Source organism: Poecilia reticulata, linkage group LG1 (genome assembly GCF_000633615.1).
Source record: "Poecilia reticulata strain Guanapo linkage group LG1, Guppy_female_1.0+MT, whole genome shotgun sequence".
NCBI classification, from domain to species: domain Eukaryota; kingdom Metazoa; phylum Chordata; class Actinopteri; order Cyprinodontiformes; family Poeciliidae; genus Poecilia; species Poecilia reticulata.
Window position 1 is genome coordinate 16,237,814 of NC_024331.1, and position 24,935 is coordinate 16,262,748.

At 40.2% G+C, this 24,935-nt stretch overlaps 1 protein-coding gene across 1 annotated transcript in view; it reads right to left on the reverse strand.

Annotated features, from left to right (window-relative positions):
- The window catches only part of maml3 (mastermind-like transcriptional coactivator 3), a 117,197-nt gene extending 95,556 nt beyond the window's left edge, over positions 1 to 21,641 (reverse strand). Inside the window, exon 1 of the mRNA XM_008407442.2 lies at positions 20,400 to 21,641. Within this exon, the coding sequence (XP_008405664.1) occupies positions 20,400 to 20,786 (387 nt within the window). The 5' untranslated portion in view covers positions 20,787 to 21,641. The remainder of the gene's footprint in view (positions 1 to 20,399) is intronic.
- Between the last annotated feature and the right edge of the window lie 3,294 nt (positions 21,642 to 24,935).

The window sequence follows — 24,935 nt, forward strand, 5'->3', positions numbered from 1 at the left end:
GTCACGTTATTGCTCGGATTTTACGGCGCCACCTTAAATCCCTGAACTTCACATTTTAACGGAAGAAAGCWCAATGCGACTTGGATGTAACGAGTAACGCGACACTTTGTAGAAATGTAGTGAAGTAGAAAGTACAGATACTTACTGTAAAATGTAGTGGAGTAAAAGTAGAAAGTATCCATTATTAAATCTACTTAAGTAAAGTACAGATACACGAAAACTGTACTTAAGTACTTCGTTACTTCCCACCACTGGTCACAACAGGAAGAGAAGATCCAGCTGCCAAACGAGCAGCAAAAAGTTGTTTTTGCTAAGGCGCCGTAAAGTTACAAACATGGCATTGATTTTAATAACAGGTCTCAGCTTTACATTCAGATGTTGGACTGAGACAGCAGGTCAAGGCTAAAATTTTAAAAGGGCTCAGATCAGCATCAGAGAAAAAGAAAGCAGTCAGGACCTTCCTGGTACGCGCTCCTTTTGCATGAAAATTTGAGTATTGGCTACACTGCAGCTGCGTTCTTTATTTTCAAAATGTAAAATTTTTTCAGGTTAGGACCTTTCCTGAGCTAATTCCTGATGAAAAACCTCACAGACATTATGTGGCTTGAAGCTTAAAGGGAAGTGACGGAGTGAATCCGATCTGCCTGCCTGTCGAGACTGAAACACGATCCTCCTGGTGGCGAGAAAACGCGAGTGTGAGGGCAACGTCACGGGAAAATTAGATTGGTAAAAGTTTGTTAGCAATATGGATAAAAAGATAAGAAAATTGAAACAAAGGGCAGAGAAAGAATGAAAAAAAAAGTAGGGAAGGACATAATCATGGGCAAGAATAATAATGAGGGAGTGTGAGAATAATAAGTGTTCCTCTGGTGCTTGACTGGTCTGGGTGTTGGGTTACTGTATGTGCACAAACACAAAAGATGAGTCACTTTCTTAAACACTCAGGCGTGCACACACACAGCTTTAAATATAGACTCATTACAGCCGACTTCACAGCTTCATTGCGTCCATCCGTCCTCTTATATCCTGATGAAAATGTGCACCGACTCATGATAAATTATGAATTTCTAATTTTGTTTCCACAACCTAAAGCAGTAAAACCAAAGGAAAAGATTAATTTTAAACAATTCCACGGCAAATGCTTTCCCCCCTCGGTTTGCGCTCGTGCACATGCTCAGGCCAACTCCTCTTCCCCCCCCCAACATTTTCTCAGAAATTTTGTCATCTTAAAGAACACTAATTACAGGCTTAAGCATGCAGGCAACTGTAGAGTACACACACACGTGCACGCACACACACACACACACACRCACACACACACACACACTCCCACCCGCTCAACTCCCTCTGTAAGTGAACATAATTAAAGACTTGAGGAAGCTATGAATGAGAGGGGAGAAGGGGGGGATGGTTGGCAGAGAAGAGATTAGAAGTTTAGAAAGTTTATCTTATGAGTTGAAGATCAGGAGGGAACTTCACACACAAGTTCTTGTAGTTCTCGCTTTTTCTCTTACCGCCGTCACCTCAAGGCGGTTTTTAGTCCACTTTATATAGGATTTATACGCATCGTACAGTCGAGCACTGTCTTGCGTTTATGTGTCAGAGAATGACACGTGGAGCCTGCTTGACACGGGCGATCAATCACAATGAACGCCTAATTGCCTGTAATGTTGTCAGAGGTGTTTCATCAAGCAGGGCCCCCAAGACAAAAATAACTCACTCGTTCAAATATCTGCTGCCTGGACTAAAAAACAATGTTTAATCGTAAAGCTACCAAGGGTTATTTCCAAAGATGAAAACAGTAAGCATGCAAGAGAGATATCAAATTCATGCTGTGGCTCTCGGTAGCCAGGCATGACAGCAAACACAAAATAAACACCTCAGATTACAGCTCCTTGCCACAAAGAGAAGCCGAGTGTGGACTCTGCAGTCACCGGGTTCATCTGTCAGGAGGACATGTCACAGAACCAGAGTGGTGGACAGTTCAGCATGTCCTGTGAAAGCTGAATGACATGCAGCTAAACAACAGCAAAGCCAAAAAGCCGGTGCTGAACACAATGAGCTCAAGAACTTTTTTTTTTTTTTCCTTTCAGCTGAAATTGGCTCAAAGGTCTCATAAAGCTCCTCGGCAACACTGTTATTGAGCTCCATCAGTCTGAAAATGGTTACAAAGCTACGGGTCCGGGGAATCGGTGAGAGACTATTCACACGTGAAATGTTGTGAACCTTCCCAAGACTGGCTGGTCTACAAAAAAATTATTGCAAGAGCACATCGACGACTCAACCAGGAGGTCACAAAGAACCCAGAACAACATCTAAAACCAAGAAGGCCTCACTTTCATCAGCTGGAATTATTGTTACTTTAATATAAAACCAATATGGGATTCAAGTTCGATTCCCGGTCCATTTGCTACCTGTATTCTCCCTCTCATTTCCAGTCCTTTTTACTGTCCAGTAAAGGCCTAGAAACCTTTATTAAAAAGAACATCTGACGGTCAAACGTGGCAGTCTGGGGCTGCTGACGGTCTCAGGACCTGGACAACTTGCTGTAGTTGATGAAACCATGAACTTTAAAAGACATTCATAAACTGAAATCTATCATCAATTCAATCATATACATTCCAATTTTATCATTGATATAAGACAGTGCAGTAAGGTCCAGTTTAATCTGACAACTGGTGAAGTTCTCCATGTGAGGCTTTGTTTATGAGAGATCGCGTTATGGAATCTGCTAGCATTTCCGGATGTTGTTTGGGAAAAAGTTCTACGTTTAGACAACCACCAAGACACCTTAAATCCCTTAGGCTCTATATGGCTCTGTGATGTTGGCCTGTCATCGAAACACGCATGGGTTTTGACCTTTAAACTCCGCCTCACCCTGTAGAAGGGCGCCAGCTTTCGCCCCTGCGGAGTGCTTCACATCTCCATCCTGAAAAAGTTCAATCCGAGACCGGGTTTCCAAAAGTCCTGGTGTTGGATCACTGGAGACGTGTAAACGAGCAGCTGGGTCGCAACACAAATGTTTACGGTTTCCCTGAAAGCCAACTCCATGTAAACGGGGCCGACTTTGCAGGAAATCCCTCATACTGAGCATGAATGCACAATTCTGCAAATAAGAGTGAACAAAAATCCCTCTGCTGTCACAAAAGCTCGAGGGCTGCAGTTGCTGCAGCAAGCATTTATTTAAAATCTTTTTTCAATTAGGCTATGGATTTACATAGGTTCCTCTCTATGTAACAAGTTGCACTTGGTGATCTGGCACGTTCAATTAGGACAAAAGGAAAAAAGAAATCTAAGAATTTTGACAACACTAAGATCCTAAACTTCACTGGAAAGTAAAGCAACAGGCTTTGGAGTCTCTCTGAATTCAAAAAGCTCACTTTCTTTCTAAAAGACTTGAATATAAACATTTGACAGAGGTTTAGTCTCAATCAAAATTATCTAAACTTCCAAAGGAAAGGCTTTCCTTTCTTTGTTTACACTCTGAAATCCACGCAGTGCTTTCTACAGCAGCAGCTAGTTGTCTTCTTAGAGCAACATTAGGGCCAAATTAGAGGCGTACGAGAGCCGAGGAGCTCTCTGTTCTCAGATCTCTTTAAAACGTTTCTGCTCACAGCTTGAAAAGAAAAAAAAAAAAATCAAACTGCTACCTCTCTGTGCTTGTTCGCATCTCTATTTTTAGCACTCCCTTCTGCAGATTAGGGTCCTATTTATAGATACCCTTATGATGTCCAATAACACGGTTCTCGGCTGGTGAGTGGCAGCGTCACAAGGACTCATGAAACCTCCCACTTGTTAAACCCAGCCTCCCCTCCTCGCGCTCTCTCCGCCTCTCGGAGTTCAAACCAACCCAATTCCTCTTTCTCCTCCCATCCTCTCATCTTCACTCCTCCTCTTCCTCCTCCTCCTCCTCCTCTCTGCCCCCAACCCGTGTTTACAGTGGTGGCTCCTGGCAAACGGCCTACATTTTCTGTGGAAACTTTGCACACAGGAAAGCGCCTCGTTTCACCCCTGCGTTGCCTGACAGTTAGGAAACTAAATTCTTCTGTCAAAACCCAGAAAAGACTAAATTTCTGCTGCTAAATTTTAACCAGTAATATTGTACTCTGTAGCTCATATTTACTTTAGCTACTAAAACAGATGTACACCCAGGATAAAAGAGGATATTACATAATTGTCCAAACGTTTCCTCTTTCAGCTGAGTGAGCCCTGATGCTTTTGTTGGGTCTTTTTTTTTTTTTTTTTCATTCACACACACACTTGACGTATCCGAGCAGACAGGCAGCTTGTTCGGGCTCTCTGCATCACAGTCCCTATGACAACGGTTCGTCCAAAAAAACTGCCATTGGGTGGGAGGGGCGTGGAGGGAAGAGGCAGGCAGACAAAGAGAAAGAGAAAGGGCCAATGTGTGTGTGCAGCTGCATCGTCTCCGTGCCATGATCCTCAGCTCCTTTTCCAGAGAAGATAAAGGTTTCAAACTGAGCAGAGCCGTTTCCCTTTTTGTAGCTTTGTGAAACCAAGAGTCACGTGTGTTAAGACGCAAATGTCACCAACATCCCAAATACGACTTCAGTGTCTAGTCGGCGCCGCATGCTTTGCAGAGGCTACAGGTTCGGATCACAGTCTTCTGCTTTCCTACGGCGCACAACTCTGCTCGGTCGTTTACATTTTTTATTTTAAAAAAGTGTGACAACGGGCCCAGATTATGCTGAGCAGTGACTAAAGTCTTTAAGCCAAAGTAGAACACCGGTTTAAACAAACTGACACATCATCAGTGAACAGATTCAGCTTTGTTATGGTGCAGGACCTACTGGTTCAGAAAGATGCCACCTTTTCTTTAATACTCAACGTTATTTTGGAGTTAAAGCCTTACTTCACCTTCATCATAACGCAACCACAAACGCTACCATTGTCAGCTCATCATTGTCGTTAACATGACTGAGTGTCTTTAGTCTTTCAAGGCAGCATGATCTCCATTAACTGTACATTTCCATCTTGTTTAGCTCATCTTTTCTTCTCTCTTTCATTTCAAGTTTCATCGCCTCCTGTCTATTGCCCACTTATAGTATGCAGGAAATTTATTCAAAGTGCTCGATAAATAAAGACACACTGATTGATATCTGAGAATTTACACAAGCACCAGTAATCCTGACAGACAGCAGACAAAGTCAAAGAAAAACGGACGACAATAAATATTTCTCTTATTTTTATTGTTAATTTAACCATGACAAAATCTTGGTAACAATAAAAGACTGGAGACCAAATAAAACTATGAGCCTCTTGTTCTCAAAGCTGTGGAAGAAGAATCACTTGTGGTACTTTCATTGCTTTAAGTAGTACTCAGAAGAAATGTTGCACTTCATAAATCTTTGGTGGTCAATATGAAAGTTTTCATTGTGTTGTAGAGAAAATGAGCCCAAACGTCCAAAACGGGGAGCTGTTCAACTATGTGGATCTTAGCGTCAAACCAGCCTGGCCAATGTCTTCATGTCCAATTACACTGGAAGAAAAGTCTCACTTCCGGCACAGTCTGAACTTTCTCCTCTTGACTCGGATTGTCTTTGGTCTAGAGAAAAACTTATCCAAACTGACCTGGATCCATCTGAAAATGTAACTGGACTGCATCAAACTAGGGGAGGGGAGGAAGATCTTTATTATGATTCAAATGTGTAGTACGCCAGTACCAGCCATGCGATAATATATCTAAACTTTTTATGTTAGAGGGCTTTATGGGTCACTTACATGTACAAGAAAGCTTCTGTAACGGGAGAACAACATGTCCAGTGTCGATTCAGACTTGGACACATACAAAATGTCCACGGTACATTCTTCAAATCATATTTTAGAGTAACAGTTTTCTAAACTCTATCCTCTCTGTCTACTGAAAGACTGCCATTTAGCAGCAATAGTCCTTTTCTGACATTCAGTTTGCTTTTACATCATTATTTACTCCACAACTTTTTTTGGAGGCATTTGTTTAAGCCGCAGTTAAAGCGTCTCATTTTTGTCTGTCATCATGTCCGTCTATTTATGTGGCAGAAGGAATAAAATTAAAAACCGATGGCCAGTGTACATAAGAACTGCTTTATTACTGCTGTGTAATTGAAAGAATGACTGTGGAAGCGTGAAGTTCTGCAGTTTGATGGCCACAGGCTGGAATGATTTCCTGTGGGGTACAGTTGTCCACTGCAGCAGGATGCGAGTGTAAATAAATCAGCGTCATGCCAGGGAGTTTGCAAAGAGTTGTTCATTGCCGTCCATAACTTGGCCCAACATTTTTGCCCCTGAAACCACCGTCTGGGAGTCCAGTTAAAATCCCGGCTACAATATGTGTACTGAATGACAGAACACCACTGAAATACATGCTTAAAATATTTTTAATTGAAAGGGTGATTTTTTTATGCCATCTTAAAACCTTTGGTATTCCATCTGAAGTGTATTCTTCATTTGTTTTAATCTGAACTGTCATTATGGTACATAAAAAGTACAATGAAATTCCCTCACCCTTAGCATTAACCCACAAAACATAAGGCTATCGTAGACAAACTTTGAACTCTTTTCACCAGACACTTTTAGTCTTCATTTGTAAAGATAAATGTTTGCTCCATGCCTCAGCAAAGAGCCAAGTGTGCTCAGGTAGCCAGCATGTAGTGCTTCTCAGAACCTCGGATAAACTTTCACACGCCCAATTTTTTGATGGAATTTGGGTGTGAAGAACATCTCTTTACCTTAAAAACCTTCACCTGAGGCCCTGGACAATTATTAAATTTTTCTTCTGTTTTTAAGTCGGTGGATGTTGCGTCAGATGAAGTCTGGCTCTAATCACAGACTGGTAGCAGAATAAGAGTGTATAGAGGAAGTGTATTCCTAATACCGCTCAAAAGTGTAACTTCTTTGAAGTCTAACTTTTTGCTATGATGATTCCTTCTGTGTTTAGCAAAAATAAGACGAGGTGTGCACACCCAAACACACACAGACAAAGCTCACACACACGTCTGTGGGGACAAAGAGCAGATATGCACAGGTGTATCGCAGCTCGTCAAGTTCAGTTTCAAAAACTTGTTTAATACAAGCGATAAACTGTGCTCCTTTAGTTTGACAATCAAAAAAAGTTTCTGACCAACCAGGTCTACCAAGCATAGAATTATTTCAACCAACAGTGCCCAGCAACATGTGGGAGAGGGGCAGCACTGTAATTTCCAAGGCTGCATGCAGCTGGAGGAAAAAGAAAAACACTAGTCAGTCCGACACTTTCTCTGTCGCCAAAATGAAGGTCTAACTGTGGGAACAGTATGACAGAAAAACCTTCAGCAGTTATGAAACCGTGGCTTTCTAAAACAATGACATGGTAAGATCGTCTACACTGCTTGATGGTGGTTGATTACATCGCTCACATGTGTAATATGTGACAATGTATCTGTCACAGTAACTACTCTCTTTTTTTTTTCTTTTTTTTTGTTGCCCAGGACCGTTTTAGAAACAAGAAAGTTAGCGCTCTTTAAACTTAGCAAACTGGTCCAGAAACAAAACAGAGGCTCTTTCAAATCTTATCACATGGGTCTAATGAGCTGGAAAAGCAGTGGTGGGGAAAACACACTGCTAATGATCCAAAATATTTAGCATATGTGCATAGCAAAGATTTGGACTTTTCAGCGCCTCCAGGGAACTCCGCTAGCTGCCAGTGCAGACCCTCTTGAGGCTTTCTGAGTGTTTTTGTGCCTCAATCATTAAACACCCATTAAAAAACTTAATGCCTCTTTAGCTGACATGTTAAAATACTTCTGAATCATAACTCTCTTCAAAATCAGCATTTTAAAACTTAGAGATACCAGGTTAAATGTGAGAACAATCTCAGCTCAAGTTTAATCTACCAACTCCTCGTTTGACCCAAAAAATTTTTAAAGGTCTTCGGGGAATTGTAGTTCTTCCTGGCTATTTTTACCAAACCAAGTTCCACTGAATGGTGTTTCAGACTGAGGCAGACAGTTTGTGACAGCAGAAATGAAGGTAAACATCTGTCGGTCTCATCTCTTCAGTAGAGTCCAGTTTCTCCGCCAGATATGATGGGAAGAACACAGAAAGGCAGACAGAGGGAGCACAAGAGATGAGAGAAGATGTGAAGATGCAGAACAAATGCAAGGAGGGAGAGAAATCAGTATTGGTAAGAGATGAAGAAGTCAAACTGTTCTGAGTGTTTAAATGTTTTTCTTTTAACCTGCACAACAACTTCGCCAGCATCTCGACCGCACTCCAAGCATTCGCAGAAAGGACACAGCGACAAACTATCCGCGTTTTTACATTCTTCACATTGAAATCACAAAGTAGCAAATCTGAGAGAACCTTACTAGTACAGAGGACAAATAAGCAGTTTTCTATTCAAGTTTTTCATTTCAAAGAAATAACTGATATTAAAAAGACCCAAATGTCTTATAAGTTGATCTAACACATGCACATATCAGCTAAATTGGCATACTGAGAAGTTGTGTTCAAAAATTTATATTCTTTACAATTCCACTGCAGAATAAATCAATAAGGAGAAATAATGTAAAAAAAATAAAAAATAAAAAAAAACTTTGTGATAGCTAAACTAAACTAAGACACCTAAACTTTCTCTTCAGGTTTCTTAAATTTAGACCTGCCATCCATTTTTGTAAACCTTGATAAACTGGAAATACACTCCAGCCATCCTAGATGTTTCTTGAAACTTGTTTGTTTGGATCTTTTTGCAAACAGCCAAGGTTTATATTAATTCAAAACAAAATTATTTGTAAAAAGTTATCAGAAGAAGACATAATACTTCTGCAGCATTAAATATAAACATCATGACAAAGTGAGAGGGCAGTCACCAGAAATGGGAAAAAACATGAAATAACAATTGGATGACAAAAACTTTTCTCCCAGTCTAATAAAGATACCAAACTAAAGCTGGTCAGTGAGGCTGCCAATGGAGCAAATAGTAAAGGTTGTACATGTGTGTTCTCCAAACGGCTGGACTGGGAAAAAAAGAATGTCTTTGTTTCAAAGAAAACATCCAAGCCTGACTAAAGTCTACTAAAACCACAGGGATGGATGTGTTATAGTCTGATGAAGCCAAATGTAAATCTGAAGGCACAAATAATACACTATCCATCTCACCAAAAGACCAAAATGGCAGCTGTGGTGGTGGAAGCATCATGCTGTGGGCTCACTTCTCTTTAGCTGATTTAACAAAGTGCATAAAATTAACAGATCAAAGTTTAGACCTAAAACCTGCAGGTTGCTGAGGATGAGAGACGATTTCATTTTCCAGCATCAAACTGAGTCAAATCAACACCTAAATAGATTCACCAGACGAAATGTGTGAGAACTAAATCTGACTGAAAACCTGGGCTGTGGGCAAGATGGCAGACTTGGAAAACATCTGGAAGGGGGGGAGGGGGGGGTCATCCCTGTGACATTTTTTGAGGGATGGGGTGAGGAGGGGATAAAGGGAATTACATTATGACCAAGTCATTTATTAGGCTGTAATTTTTACATCTTGTAAACCTGGCGTTTAGGGGTATGTAAACTTCTGACCTCTAAAAGAGATTGAGGCCCATCATTTTGTTTAGGATCAATTCTAAAGCAGAATCTTGTTCCATCAATGGGTAAAAAGCTTCAGTTTTAACAAATGGTAGATATTTTTTTTCTATATCCTAATGCTTTAGAAATCTGTATTTTCTTTCCTTAGATATTGTAACTTTTTCGCCATATTCAAAATAAAATGAAACAATAAGATGCAGGTTCAGGGGCTCTCATAAAAATCCTGTAGATTACATCTGAAAAGGGACATCTTTAACCAGTATTTAATAAATGATTAATTTCCCCTTTCCAACATTCCACAAAACACTGATCTCCAAGTCGTGTCTGACTGTGTTAAATGCCGGCATCACTGGTGACGAAATCCATTTAATACCTGACCAGGAGGGGAGAGAAGGCAAAAAGCGAATGTGGTCTTAAAGAGCGCAGCTGGCATGTTTCCTTGGTTCTGATCGTTGCAGCAGCTATTTTAGGAACCATCCAGGAAGTGATCCGCAGCTGACGGAGGACTCAGCTCCAAACAAACCAGACTCATCCGGAACTAGAACAAGACTTCTGTTGCGTTTGCTTTCATTTTGGTTTTTTTTTTGGTAGAAACATTTACACTTTGTTTAAAATTATACCAGAGTTACTTTCCTCCCTTTTCCTGATGCCTGGGCAAATTTAATCATCTAGCCTGACATTCACTATGATAAAACTCAAAGCACTTTGAAAGTAATCTTTACTCTTTGGAGATAAATCCAATTACTTTTGAGTCGACCCAGTACAGCAACTTGACAACCATCCATCTGCCATCATCAGTGACCATGCTCTCTACCCTGGACTCTACTGTCAGAAATATGCTGCAGCATAGCAGAGAGCAAGGGGGAGGCTGTGAGTGGCATATACAAGAGCTGATTGACAGCGCTAAGATCATCCTCCTGGTTCTGATTGGTTGTTTCTGACAGAGCAGTGTATTTCTTCAGATGACAGCAAGACCATGTGGAGAAGGTCAATTTTTTTTCCCACAGATTGTCTTGTACTGTTAAAACATAATCCTAATTTTAACAAAGATGCAAGAAACATTGTTTATAAAAGTGAGATGCCACAGTTTTAAGCGTGTGAATGAGCTATGAAGACAAACCATCTCTCAAAAATATTTTAAGTTAAATGGCATTACATTTTGTGAAGACTTTAGGATGCACCCATTTATTACGACCCCTTTTTGGACCAACATATAGTAAAATATATAACAACTTATAATAAAACAACTTTCCAAATACACTTGGGCTCAGATTGTTTCACCTGACTAATGAAATGCCGTTTAATTATAAAGGTAGAGAACAGGATTACTCAACCAAAAATCTTCCTGAAGATAACCAAAAAGGAAAAAAATAAAACTGACTTGCATCAATATAATCTTAGGCATCAAGCTGTTCGCCAATACACATTTTTGACTTTTATTCGAATCTGATAATGATGTTGGGTTACCAATAGTACAATTTCTACTGCTAAAACAATAATACAAACTAATTCTTGCATTTTCAAAAATCCAAAGAAATGAATCATTTCGCATTTTTTCTGTAGTTTGGCAACTTTAAGATATTGTATTCGCACTGATCTGCTCATATATCACATTTTCTAGTGGCCACACATCTAAACAAACATGCATTCACTGAACAATGGGGAGACGAATGCAGTCAAATCCATAAAACTAAACCAAACCAGGGAGTCACCTGGTGCACATCAGAGCAACCATGTGGCTAACTGCCCCACCAGACAGTCAGTATCCTCCCTCTTCATGTCCTGCTGTCCCTCTGTGTCCTCGCTCAATCTTCTCCTCCTTATGCCCTCTGCAGTATTATCAGCTAATGTATTTTTCCCCCCTCCTGCACTGCAGCCACTGTGGCACAATTACCACAGCTGCTGCACTAATGGCTATTGATGCAGCGTCCCCCCCCACCCCAACCACACACACACACACACACACACGCACGCACGCACAAACATTCATAAAAAATTCATGACAGCAGCTCAATGGAAAGGTGCAGGGGGGAATCTGGCCAGCCTTAGAAAGAACAACAAATGTCATTCAGCAAACAAGGGAAGAGGCACATGTTGCAGGTTTAACCAGCTGCAGACGCAGACACGGAAATATTTGACAAAAATTACTGTCTGCGTAATTAAAACTTGAAAAATTAACCTATGCATGTTTCAGTCCTTGTTGTATGTAACTCCCTCTTAGCACAGGATTTCTCCCTGCCATCCATCCTGTGCTGAGAGAGCTTTAGAGCGCTAAGCCTACTAGCTGAGGCTGAACCAGAGATCAACAGACATGTGGGGGGTGGGTGAGATGGAGAGAGGGTGGAAGGTAAGAACAAGTTCATCTGAATGATGGAGAGGAAACAAGGGATTGGGACTAAGACAAACAAAAGGTCAAGAGGAGGTTGGAACAGAAGGGGCGAAGATAAAGCAGGCATCAAACCTTGAAAAAGATCACAGTGTTAGCTGAGGACATCTGGCAACATGAAAAAAGCCAGAATTAAAAGCAGTCATAAGAAGATTTTTTTTTCTAATCTTTTATTGCCAATTAGTTCAAATAAACCACTTTAAATGACTCTTAAAAGGTGCCTTCAAGAAGCTTAAAACTAGTCATCAAATATTTTTGGTCATATTTTCTCAAATTAGGCTTTTACTATACCTGCAACCACACGAGAGGTCAAAAGGTAATGCAAGGTTTCCCCCAGAAAACTTGCCAAGTCCGAAGGCTGGGACGCTCTGCAGTCATTCATCCAGCAGCCCGCCATGTTTTTGAGTTAAGAAATGTTTAAAGTTTACAGAAATTTGAAAATATCATTTGATAATTATGTTTTATTGAAAGATTATAATATCTGAACACCAACTATAAAGTCTTAATGCATTAAAAAAACTTAAATAAGCAATGCTAAGCCTGGTGGGGGCACAATAAAAGCCTGGTGGCCTGCCAGGCTTACAATACAGTTGTTACAATACAAGTTTCTGGCTGAAGGCAGAAACTTCACATTAATTGCACACTTATGTGCAATTAACGCCATTAATGTCATTTCCTGGGGATCAACTTTCTAAAGTCTGTAAATATGGATGAAATTTGGTTTTAAACGAGTTTTACATTAGAGGCTTATTCTGAACCATTACCTGAACTGCCACAATCAAACAGGTTAAAACATAGATCTGCAAATGAGGAAAAATTTGTCTCAGACCAAATATATGGGCCCACCAGGAAAATCATAAGGTCATAACAGAATAGAGAAACAAGTATACAACTAATCTGAATGGGTTTAAACCAGATAATGCCTTTTGTCAACTTTGCGGCAATGCACACGTAAAACAGTAGAATGGTTAGAGAAAGAGCTTATTGACTCAGAAGCACAGATATAGTTTTCTCTTTTGTAAATCACCGTTTCCCCCGCCTGATGGCAAAGCTTCCCATTGCAATCTCCAGCACAGGTTTCTGCCAACAGTCAACTTTGAAGCCTGGTTTTGTTTTGAATCATTAAACCACTCATGCACACTTGCCCACACACACAGAGACAGTCTCTTCACTCCCTTGTTTGATACGACCAGAAAGAAATTAAAAATAAAGATCACATGACCACTTTTAAAACTCAAAGAAGTCACTTTAGGAAGTGTTTTTAGCTATATAAAAGTTTTGCACCTTAAGATTATAAACTTTGCTGCATGCTGATGTTTGACAACAAAAGACCAAGCTAAAAATTGACAGGCAGGTTTTTGCAGCTGCTTTCAGTTTCTTATTAACAAAGCAGGGAGACAAAAGCTGCAGCATGTATAAAAAATAGATACAAATGAGCCGAGAATTTCTACTCATCCACTACCTGCTTATCTGTGCCAGGCCAGAGGAAGCTGAAGTACCTGGAGAAAAACCAATGCACACACTGGGAAGAACATGCAACTCCTTGGAGAAAGACCCCATGCCAGGATTCAAACACAGAACCTTCTTGCTGCAAAGCCACAGTGCTACCAACTGTCCCTCCGACCTGAGAACTTGCAGAAAACACACAGTCAGCATACTAGCAACGCTATTCCTACCAAAGGGCTGTTTTATATTTGCTACATTACAAATTAATTCATTTTATTGAGCTCTTAAATGATGGAACAACCCAAGGTAGCACATTATAGTGAGCCAAAAGTCAAAGCAGTCAGCATTCATGCTAAGATGGATGGAAAAAATATGAGGAAATTATGGAGGAAAATTTGTTAGGAGGTCATGGAGGCAGCCATTTGACTTCACGCAATACAACAATCTTAAAAAGAGCTACAATTAAAATGGCCTAGTCAAAGTCCAGATCTACAGTCAACTGAGAATTTGTGGCAATACTTGAAAACTGGTTTTTATGCGTGCTCTCCATCCCACCTGAGTGTTGCAAAATAGCTTAATCTCAAATCGTACGCAAAGCTTTCAGTTTCTATATATGCAAAACTAGTAAAAGTTGTGATGATTTTGAGATTACAGCTATGCATTATTTTGTGCTCCGTCACATCATTTTCAAAGAAAGTACATGAACATTTGTGGCTGTAGCATGACACATTGTGAGATTGTCTGAACATACAAATACTTTTTTTGCAATCCACCACATATCTGTCAGTTTCAGGAGCTCTGTTATTCCCTCGCTCAAATGAGGAAATTTCTCGCCCTCTCATTCAAGGGTCTTCTCTGAAAGTGTGCGTGTTCCTGTTGAACATGTGAACAAGCGTGGGAGGAAGGGAATGTGGTCGCAGCCGCCCCAAATCAAAAACATTCAAAGCTTGTGTGTGGTTGTGTGCAAGGAGAAGTGAGGGTGACTGGAAGAAAAAGAGAAGCAGAAACCTGAATGTCATGCGCAAAGGTCCGACAGGCACCGTCGATGCAAGGCAAGGAGTGCCAAACGGGCATGTGACGAGTTAAAAACGGCACGGTTTTGATGGCACGCGAGTGCATCGACGTCACACGTTGTGTGTTTGTGCGTGCTGATGAGTGTCAGCTTCATCCCAGCTAAGGGGTTTAAATATAGCAAGTGGGCAACAGTCCCAGCTGACTTTAACAATGCCATAGCTAGCAAGAAGACCATTCACGCCACATTAGCGCCACGCTAATGCTGAAACCGGAGAAGCGTTGAACAGAGGAAGGGAGGGAAAAGGGAAGGCCTTGGTTTCATGAACACTCAGCCACCCACATATGGCCTCTGCCAAGAGTTGAGTGGGACAACAGTGCCTTCGTGTTTGTGTGTGTGTGTGCGTGTGTGAGAGAGACATTCCTCCGTGAGGTGGATGCCAGAGAACGAACAGAGCAGAAGACAGACCGTCCTGGGTTTGCATGTTTCAGTGGAACTAACTAGCCCCTCGCTGTGCATGCCGTCCTCACAGCTGTAAACGTCTTGAAGATTAGATAATCAGATCTAACTGGATGTTTTGTCAAAAAAAATTTTTTTTTAAATTGCAGCTTACGGTGCTGCTTGGAAGCGACATGGTGGGTCGTGGGTTTGGGGACACGTGTCTGTAACTGAAAGGTCACAAGTTGGACCTGGCAACAAACATTGTCAGTTTTATTATTGTTGTTTCAGTTTCTGAAAATGGCCATTCCCTTCCTGTTGAAGCATCAGACAATGTTGAAACCAGATATTTACATGTGCTCTTTAACTATAAGGACAACTTTTTTCTCCCTCTCTCTCTGTAAATTTAAGCAGGCTAAATGTGACCTGCTAGGTGAGGTAAGGTTTCAAAAATTATTCCGTATTTGTTAAATCCTGCCAAAATAACAAAAATAAATCTTTTCAATGTTCCCTAAAGTTAGAGGAAATATGATAAAGACAGAGTCCCTTTTGGATATATATTTTAAGACAAACATTGTTTCCTTAATTGACATTGTGAAACAAAATAAAAAATAATCAGGCAAGATATCAGGAAGAAAATATCCATACGTTTTAAATATGTTAATTTAAAACAGTTTGAAGATACACTCCTCGACAAATAACTTTAAAAAAGTACACCCAAATTGCTACTAAACACTAATAAGAAAAAACTGTCTAAAAGATATTCTTGGTCTCATTATTGTGGTGTTTAGTAAACGGAAAATTTTTTTGTAATCTTAACACACCTGAAACATGAGACGTTTATGTATATGCAAGTATCTGACTTAAATAAAAAAAGGCATATTTTCAGATGCAAAACTTTCAAATGAAATCATAGTGATAAAAAGGCTTTAGAATGATTTAAATTTCATTTGTAGGTCTCATTAGGATAAAAAAAATACAAATTTCAACACTTATCTCTCCACCAGCAAGGCTGGATTCTCGTCACCAATTTGCTCTCCTCAACACATGTAATTAACAAGTTCACACCTGCTGTCTGTGGGTTGTCAAATGTCATCCTGGGAAGATTAACGCACAGAAAAACATAAATTTAGGCCATCACACAGGCATCATCCTGCTAAATCTGACAAATGATTATTCAGTCCTCTTCTGGATGAGTCGCCCAGTCTACTCATAGGAGATCAAGCAAAACGTTATTGACACCTCTGGCTGATAGTGGTGAAACTATCAAAAAATAAAAAGTGTTAGCAACACCTCACATCTCCCACTTATTATTTAAGAACCAATACAAACTACAATATTTTGTAAGGACAGTCTTAATAAATATGATGGGCTTTAGTCTGAGCCATTTTTATTCAATTCAATTCAGCTTATTCATATGCCGTCAATTCACAACACGGGTGTCAAGGAAAAAAATTATTTCGGTTCAATAATAAACACTGAATCCAAGTCAAGTATTTTTCAATTGATCATGATTATCAAACAGTGCTGTCGAGTCCAGTTTCTGAGTCTAATTGATTTTAAAGTTTTCTATAAGAAAACCGAGCAGATTGCACCAAGTCATTGACTTGCAGCACTAACTTCTACTGAATGTGGAAAATTCCCCTTTATTAACAGGAAGAACCGTCCAGCAGAACCTGTAGCAGGGTTAGTGGCCATCTGACAGGGTGTTGAAGGAGACGGAGCATGCTCACAAAAGATTACAATAAAATAACAAAATATTCACTAGAAAGATCTCCGCTGGTCAAAAGAGGTACATCTAAATGATCAGCAATCAGGCACAATAAAATCAGCTGTTCATTCTTGATAGCTTTACAGTGAGCATCAGATTTGCATACACCAGAGCCAGTTGACATAATTTCCATCAGACAAGCTATTTTGCCTCGACCAACATGGTAAATACTAGCTTCTTTGTTGTGTTGATATACATCTGAAATATGATAAGATTAGAACTGCTTTTTGAGCCTTTGTTGACATAGCATGCTTTAGAAAACTTTCCATCGCCTTCATTTCCAATAACAGCACACTGTTCTAGTAACAAGTTTAAAGACAATGGTTTAGATTCTTATTTCAGGGTGGAATTATGCTTTTACATTCAGATCTAACGGTTTTAAAAAGATGAATTAGGTACAACAGGGGTCAAAATTATGCATACATAACATATATTTATATATAACCTCAATAACATTTGAATAAACCCCCCTTAGTTGGCTGCACCCAGACTATACATGTTTTTGTGGTCAACACGTTTCTTGCATAATTCTGATTAGATAATTAAACACAAATTGGTCATTTAAATTGGTTGGTACCCAGGTATGGACCCAAGTTTTACACAAACTCCACAGTTTTCCAATAGAGTTGAGGTTAGTGTCATTCAAATGTTTATACCTATGTTGTTTATTCAAAGGTGTGCTTGAGATCACTGTCACCAAACTGCGTCCGAGTTCAACCATGTGACTCAAACTGATGTTTTCAGAGGAAGGGAACAACTCAGAAACCATCAAAGCCCCAACCCATCGTTAGCTTGAAGCTATACACAGTGAAGAGAGTTTTACATCACTGTGGACAAAGAGGGTGACAAGCAAGTAAGAACATCCTGCTCCACAATCGACATCTTCAAGTTCAACTAATATTTTTAGCTACCCACATGGACAAGCCAAACGCCTCAGTTTGCAAAAGGTTTGATGGTCAAACGGTACACAGAGCTATCCGATTACAATGTCTGAAGGGGTCAGGACGAGTCAAGTCAAATCTAAGAACATTGTACCAACAGTCAAGCATGTTGATGATAGGATGATGCTGAGGGTTTGTTTCGACACAAGTAATACGGTTGTCCCTGCTCAAAGTGGATGGATCTGTGAAGATGGAAAACATTCAGTTTCATTAACATCACCTCAAATCAGCAGCTAGATGGTTAAAAGATGGACACAGCTGCGTCATGAACGACAAGTAAGTGGACATGGAGTTTTGTAATGGATAAAACAGGCTACAGATAAGTTTCCAGCCTCAACATTGTGGACTGTGCATAAAAGCCAGAAAATCCAGTTTAAATTATCTACACAGATTTTGCAGGAAGCTCATTTTCCTACAATAAAAAGTATGGTCCAACTTCCTGAGGATGTGTATGCACTTATTTAAACCTGTATATAACTTTGACCCATGTGGGGGTTAATTTGCTCAATCATTTGTATTTCTTTTAATCCCTTAAATTGTGAAATCCTTCCGCCACTTATAGTCTGATTATAGCGTTGCACATATCAAGAAAGCGGCTGCGTCTGAGCTCAACACCTGAGACTTGAGCATCCTTAAATATTTCCTTCCAGGTCCCTCTAACCTACAGACTAAGCTAGCTGCTACATTGCTCAAAAAGGGAGGCAGGAATAGACACAGGGTCCCCATATGTCTTCTCCAGCCTAACTAATTCTTAGTCTATAAAACGCAAACACACACACTTTCCATAATTACAGGCTTGCCCTTACGTGGGTGTGTCTGAGAACCATTAGACCATGGCACATTGTACTGGGACGCACAGAGCGAAACAAGAAGTTTAAGAAACTGTTTGAAAATATTGCCTGTACAAGTTTTTAACACCAATTTTCATGCACTTCTTTTCCCGATCACACGCTGCAACAATCCTACCGGTACAGCCGACAACAAGTAAACTATTTGCATTTCACAGTCTAAGAGTGGATTTATGTAATTTTAGTCTCACGCTGTGAACTTTGCATCTCCAACTACAGTTGGATCGCTCCTGCTGCTGCACTCATTAGGTGCAGGTGAAGCTGCATTCAAACACACCTTCTTACAAGCTGCACACTTCAAAGAACCTGTCTGCAGCAAAGACCCTCCAGATTCCAGCCTCCGGGGAATTTTTATATATGCACGTCTGTGTAGTGATATCAACAGCGCACTTGGCTTTCCTAGAATGCTCGCCTCTGAAGTGACTACATACAGCCATCTAGCTGCAGCTCTGTTCTTCAGAGGGAAACCGGGAAGAGGGATTGCAGACATCTCCCTCCGTTTCACCCCCCGTTACAACCCACACACTGCCAAGAACTCACAATGTAGCATAAAAAAAAAAAAAGAGGAGGTACTAACAGGCAGCACTGTGTGTCTCCGCTATTGACTGTTGTGTTTGCATACAAGCTGTCGCCATCAGAGACTGGGAAAGGAGCAGAGAAGGGACAGAGCAAAACGGACGGCGGCGCTGTGTCTTTAAGCAGTAATCCCTCCATTCTCTGAGTATTTGTTGCCGGCCATCTAATGGGCGGATCGGTATAATGTCCACAAGGGCCGCTGGGAGATCCTGCACTATTAGGAGGGGGGGAAGAAAAAAAAAAGAAAGAAAAATCACAGCCATGCTCTCAAGCTGAGACTGGTCTTGCCTGCTCAGTTCTTAAATAACCCGACCGAGGCAGGCGCAGAAAATTAAAGACGCTCTGATTTAGCATTTCAAAAGGGGAGGAACTGGGCTCATTGCAGCAACAAAAGGGATGACAATGTTGACATTCCCAACGTGTATCCTTTGGTGTTTTTTCTAAAAGGAAACTGGAGCTTGCCCACAGGGGATGTGGTGTGAACAGGGAATGCTGCACAGTGTGCGTCTTTCATGCAACCTGCTGCCATCAAACACACGGCAATAAAATCTGATCACTTAAAGATCTGATCAACAGCAAACAGTGAGCCAAAACAGAGTCAACCATCCTCCATATGTTACCACTGCCCCCTACCAACAGAAAGCCACTGTAGCACCGTGAACGTATTGGATCTGCTGCGATTATTTCCTACAGACAAAAGCCAAATGTTCTGAAATAATCTAAAGATATTACAGTTACAAAAAAAAAAAAACTAAAATATTTTTACTAAAGATTGGATATATGCTGAAAGAAAAGAGTTAGTGATAGAGCTCGGATGCAAACAGGTGGCTGCAATTTAGTGCTCGCAACTCTGTGGAAACTGTTGATTTTTGAGAGAATGTTACAAAGGTTAGAGAGTGCTGGCTGGAGTAAACTACTGCTGCTGCTTCAGAGCAAGGAAACAATGTTGCAACCCTCCTGCAGCTGGCCTGTCTTGCAGAGCAACTTCCACCCCATAACAAACAACCAGAAAAGGAGAAGTTCTCTTCTCATGCAAATTGTCAACCCCCTCCTCCAGACGCTGTTAACAAGTTTCTGAGCTGTAAAAAAAAAAAAAAAGAAAAGAAAAGAAAAAGAAAAATCAGAACCGCTTTAAAAAAAAAACTTTCAGGCTGCCTTTCCACTGATCAGCTGTCATCTCCCAACTAGAAGGAGCTGATGTTGCTGTGTAAACTGATGCAGTTCTGTTTTAAAAAGTAAACCGTGCGTTTAGGGATCATTTCTCTTCGCTCAGTGAGCATGTCAACAAGTTTACACTCATGAAAAAGGTTGCAACGCTGCAGATTGTTAATGGGGATTCTAAAAGGGCTAAGAGATGCAGAGTAAATTGAACAGCGAGTGCAGTATTTAACAGAGTTGCACTGCACGCTGAAGTCCTTACCGCTATGAGCGTGTTGTTCCTCTGCTCCGTGGAGGACGCAGAATCCGGGTCCTGCTGCTGCTGCTGCTGCTTGATTTGGGGCTGCTTGCTGCCGCCACCGCCGACCGACTTCTTGGCCCTCTGCTCCAGGGTCCGCTGGTACAGGCTGACGGTGTCCCTGCGCTCCAGCTCCAGCTGCTCGGAGTGCGCTTGCTGGTACCTGTTCTCGCAGATTGTGTGGTGTCTCCGGCAGCCCTCTATCCGCTGCCTCAGCCTCTCCACTACCGTGCTGTGCTTAGGTATGCCCACCGCTCCGGCGGGCACCACGCTGCCGCTGGCCGGGTTCATGCTGTTGTTGATGCAGATACTGCCGTTGGGTCCGACAGCGGGGGAGGCGAAGTCCCCCATCACCGCGCCGAGGGGCTGCTATTTTGGAGGAACTTTTCTCCCAGTCAGGCTCTCCTCCGCCACCTCCTCTTGAGTCCTCCGGCCACCTCCACCTCTCTGTGTCCTCCCGGTCTGCGCGTGTCTTCCGGAAGGTGCGAGCGACAAGCAGCCGCCGAGGCGGCCGAACACCGCGAGGGTTTAAAGGGCTGCGAGCCACGGAGGAGTCGCGACCGACCGAGTCTCCGGCTCTATACAAACACAAATACCACTCAACCTGAGTGAAACGTAAAACAAGCTCATAACTGCATTAAGCAATACAGCTGCTGCCACGCTGCTAAGAAAAACAATAACACCAACTCCGGGGGTAAAAACGATAAAGCGACAGTATAAAGGTTAGTCTCCGGTCATATGTACACAGACCGTCCCGCAGAGGAGCCGCGGCGGCAGCAACGGTCCTGTCGCTGCTCTACACTGTTGTCCTTGGAGAAAAAGTTTTGCTGCCTAAACCGAACAGGCTCCGGAGTTTCCCAGTGAACTTGCATCTCATATGTTCCTGGTTTGAAAGAAATCCCGGTGAATAATATGGTGCCGAGTTAGTAAAAGAGCACAAGCGCCCTCGGTAGTCCGCTTGTGAGGCAACTAGAGTTTAACAGACGGCGCAAAACGCGGATATGAGAACCAGGGGCGGAAGTCTGCAGTCAGTGGCTCCAGGCTGCCACCATCAAATCAGGTCCGCTTCTTCACCATGCCAGCAGAGTGATATAGAGTTGAGTAAAAACCAGCGAGCGGCTGTGAGAAGCCGCGCTGATGGGCACCCCGAAAACCCGGAGTAGAGTAAAGGGGGAGAACCTCCTGAAGGACCGGGCTTCGGTTCCACCTACCACCGTTTCTGTTTATACCAGGACCGGAGAGCTCAACGCACAGCAAACCGGGAAAATACACTCACAATGAAAGAGCAGACAATTGCTTTAAAAAATAGGAAATTACAACATGGAAAAACGATTCATATAAATTAATAGATATATATTCTCCTCAGATTTTAATGCCAGTTAGATTACTTTTTCAGTATAAATGAAAATATATGTGTTAAATATTACAGTTCCACAATGACTACATGCAAAAACAAAAAGAAAAATGAAAAATCCCGATAAAATTGATCTGAAAAACCTCAAGGTTGTTTAAAAAATACTGAAAAGAAAAAAAAAATATCCCGGTAGAAATTTTGCGAGTTTCTTTTTTTTTCCAACTCAGATTTTTAGCAAAATATAAAAAATAAAGAAAAGCATAGTAGGTATTATTATTATTATTATTATTATTATTATTATTATTATTATTATTATTATTATTATTATTATTATTATTATTGTTATTATTATTATTATTATTATTATTATTATTATTATTATTATTATTATTATTATNTTATTATTATTATTATTATTATTATTATTATTATTAATATTATTATTATTATTATTATTAAATAGCGATAAAGATACCTCTATTTTTTCTTTACATTTGAATCTTAATAAGACTTTCATATGAATAAATAAATTATATTGTTAGAATAATATTTCAATTAAATAGATGCAATTAATTACCGCTATGTGTCAATACAAAGACGCATAGCGGTAATAATGAAACTAAATATTACCAATAAATTAATTACATAAAAAGTCAAACTGTTTTGAATAAAGCAAAAAATAAATATAATAACAAATATAAATATATATATATCAAAGAAATATAAATCCCAGATAATTTTAATACAATCAGAAAATCAAAACACAAAGCTTCATTTTGAGAAAAAATATTTGAAGAAATTTTTTGAAAAAAAAATCTTGAAACAATGTCATAACTCATAAAGCACAATATATCAGGAAAAGACATCACACCCAGGTTACATTTTAAGTAACTGTAGATACAGAGATGACAGGCAGGAGTTGCTGCATTTGTTTGGGGGTTCTTTAGGAAGCTACATTTTAATTTACAAACTTATCTGGTTCCTCTGGCAGAGATCTGACTCTGAGCACATTCTTGAAACAGAAGAACATTTTGTGTTTCTTTCTGAGGAAAACCTTTCAAAACCGAATTTGGGACAAAAATATGTTCCTGCAGAACAAACAAGACCACTGGAATGCTTGCAGATGGATGTTATTAACTCTATTTTTGCCTTCTTTTACTCTTGTACAATTTAATTGCTATTTGTAAATTCTATCTGACCCTTTTATCAATTTGGGATTCACTATCAACTAGACAGAGACGATGCTTTGTATTGGGAATTTTATTTTTAGCTCTTTCCATTGTTAGAAAGTTTTTTTAAAAAATCACTGCAGAGTGCATGAAATGCATCATTTCAATGACAAATCTCCATCGATATTGAGTCAGCTTCTGAGAATGTAGATGTCTTTAAAACAGAAAAATTATTAGCAAGATATTTTAAGAAAAGTTTTCTCATCTATACAGTGAAATATTTATGTGGCTGGTGAATCACAGCTGGAATGGTTTTAGTAGGAAAATGATCGTCTTCATTTATATTGACTGGTAATGACCGTCCTGGAGAGAGTAGCTACGTCAGTCAGTTTCTGTGATTAATTGTTTGGATGTGTATTTGAGTGGTAATGTGTGAGTGTGCTTCCTGAAATCCCACAATCAGATGAGTGTGTTGAAGATGTGCTTCTGTCCATCAGGTTGTTATCTGAAGACACCATGGATTCGTTCTGCACAATACACCAGTCGAAATAAAAGTTACAGTGGAACAAACTAGTTTACAATAAAAAGCTCTTGCAACTCTTTTGGAAAGTGACAGAAAGTTATGAGAGTTTCAAAGATGTTGGTCTTTGTTTCTGTGAGTGGATGAAGATCACAAAATTTACATCAGCATGAGAAACCATTTCTTTAAGGCAACATTAGTGTTATGATTCCTTATGGTTGAACACTTTGATTAACAAGAAAAAAAAATTGAAACATCTTAAATCTAAAAAAATGTTTGAGGATTTTAAGATGACAACAACAGAAAAAAAAATTCTTGAGCTTTATTGTGGCTTTTATTTACAGTGATCAGACAGGAAATGGGCAGCAAGAGTTGGGAAGAAGACCCAATTTTGAGTATTGAATCCCCGATGGTTTCTGTGAGGACAAACAACCTACATATGTCTTTGCTCTACCACACACCACCACAACAGGACAACCATTACTCAGACATTCCCCAATACTGGAACTTTATGCAAGTTTGGACAAGGACAAAGTCATTGTGGAAAACCTTAAGTAGTTGGGTTTACAATTTGACATCACATAATCAATGTTGAAGACATACCTAACATATTAGTTTGGACAGATGAAGCCAAACTGGACTTTAAAAACAAAAATTGTGAGTTGTGGTTGTGGAAGAATAAAACACAGATAACACCATTGTATCATATATTGTTACAATGGAAGCATTATGCTGTGTGAATATCATTCCTCAGCAGGTATAGGATCTTTCATCAGAGCTGATGGGAAGGTGGATGGAGTGAAGAAAATTTGGTAGAGCCTGTAAGAGGGGACGACACATTTAGACTAAGTTCCTCTTCCACGGTGGTTTAAATACACACAATATCCTTGTATTTCACTCACCCAATGTCTAGATATGAGCCTAAATAAATAAGAAAGACTTGAAAAATGATATTTACAGATAATCTCCATCAAACCTAAGAGATTTTAAGCTGTTTTGATAAGAAGAATGGACAAAGATTTCAGCTTCTACATGTGCAGTACTGATTGAGATGTAGACAAAACACTCATGTTTGTAACTGCAATGAAAGCTTTATAAAACATTGACTAAACAAAAAGTGCACATAATGGTTTTCAAATTCATTTTGTAAAAACAAAATGAATGCACCATTTTCCCTATACCTTCAATGTGCATGTTACTTCCTCTTGGGCTGTCCCAGTGAAACACGTGGTTGTACTGTAACAAAATATAGACACGTTTTGGAAAGCGCTGTAAATGCAGTAGACGGGCACAAATTAGCAAAAGTCTAAGTAAATGTAAGAGTTGTGGTTTGATCATTTCTGTGAGCATTCCCATCATCCCCAGAAGCATCACAGGTGTGCACACATGTTCTCATGCGCGCAACACAGACACTTCCCCCATGTTATGTCATGTCACAGAACAGCTCCCTCTCTCCT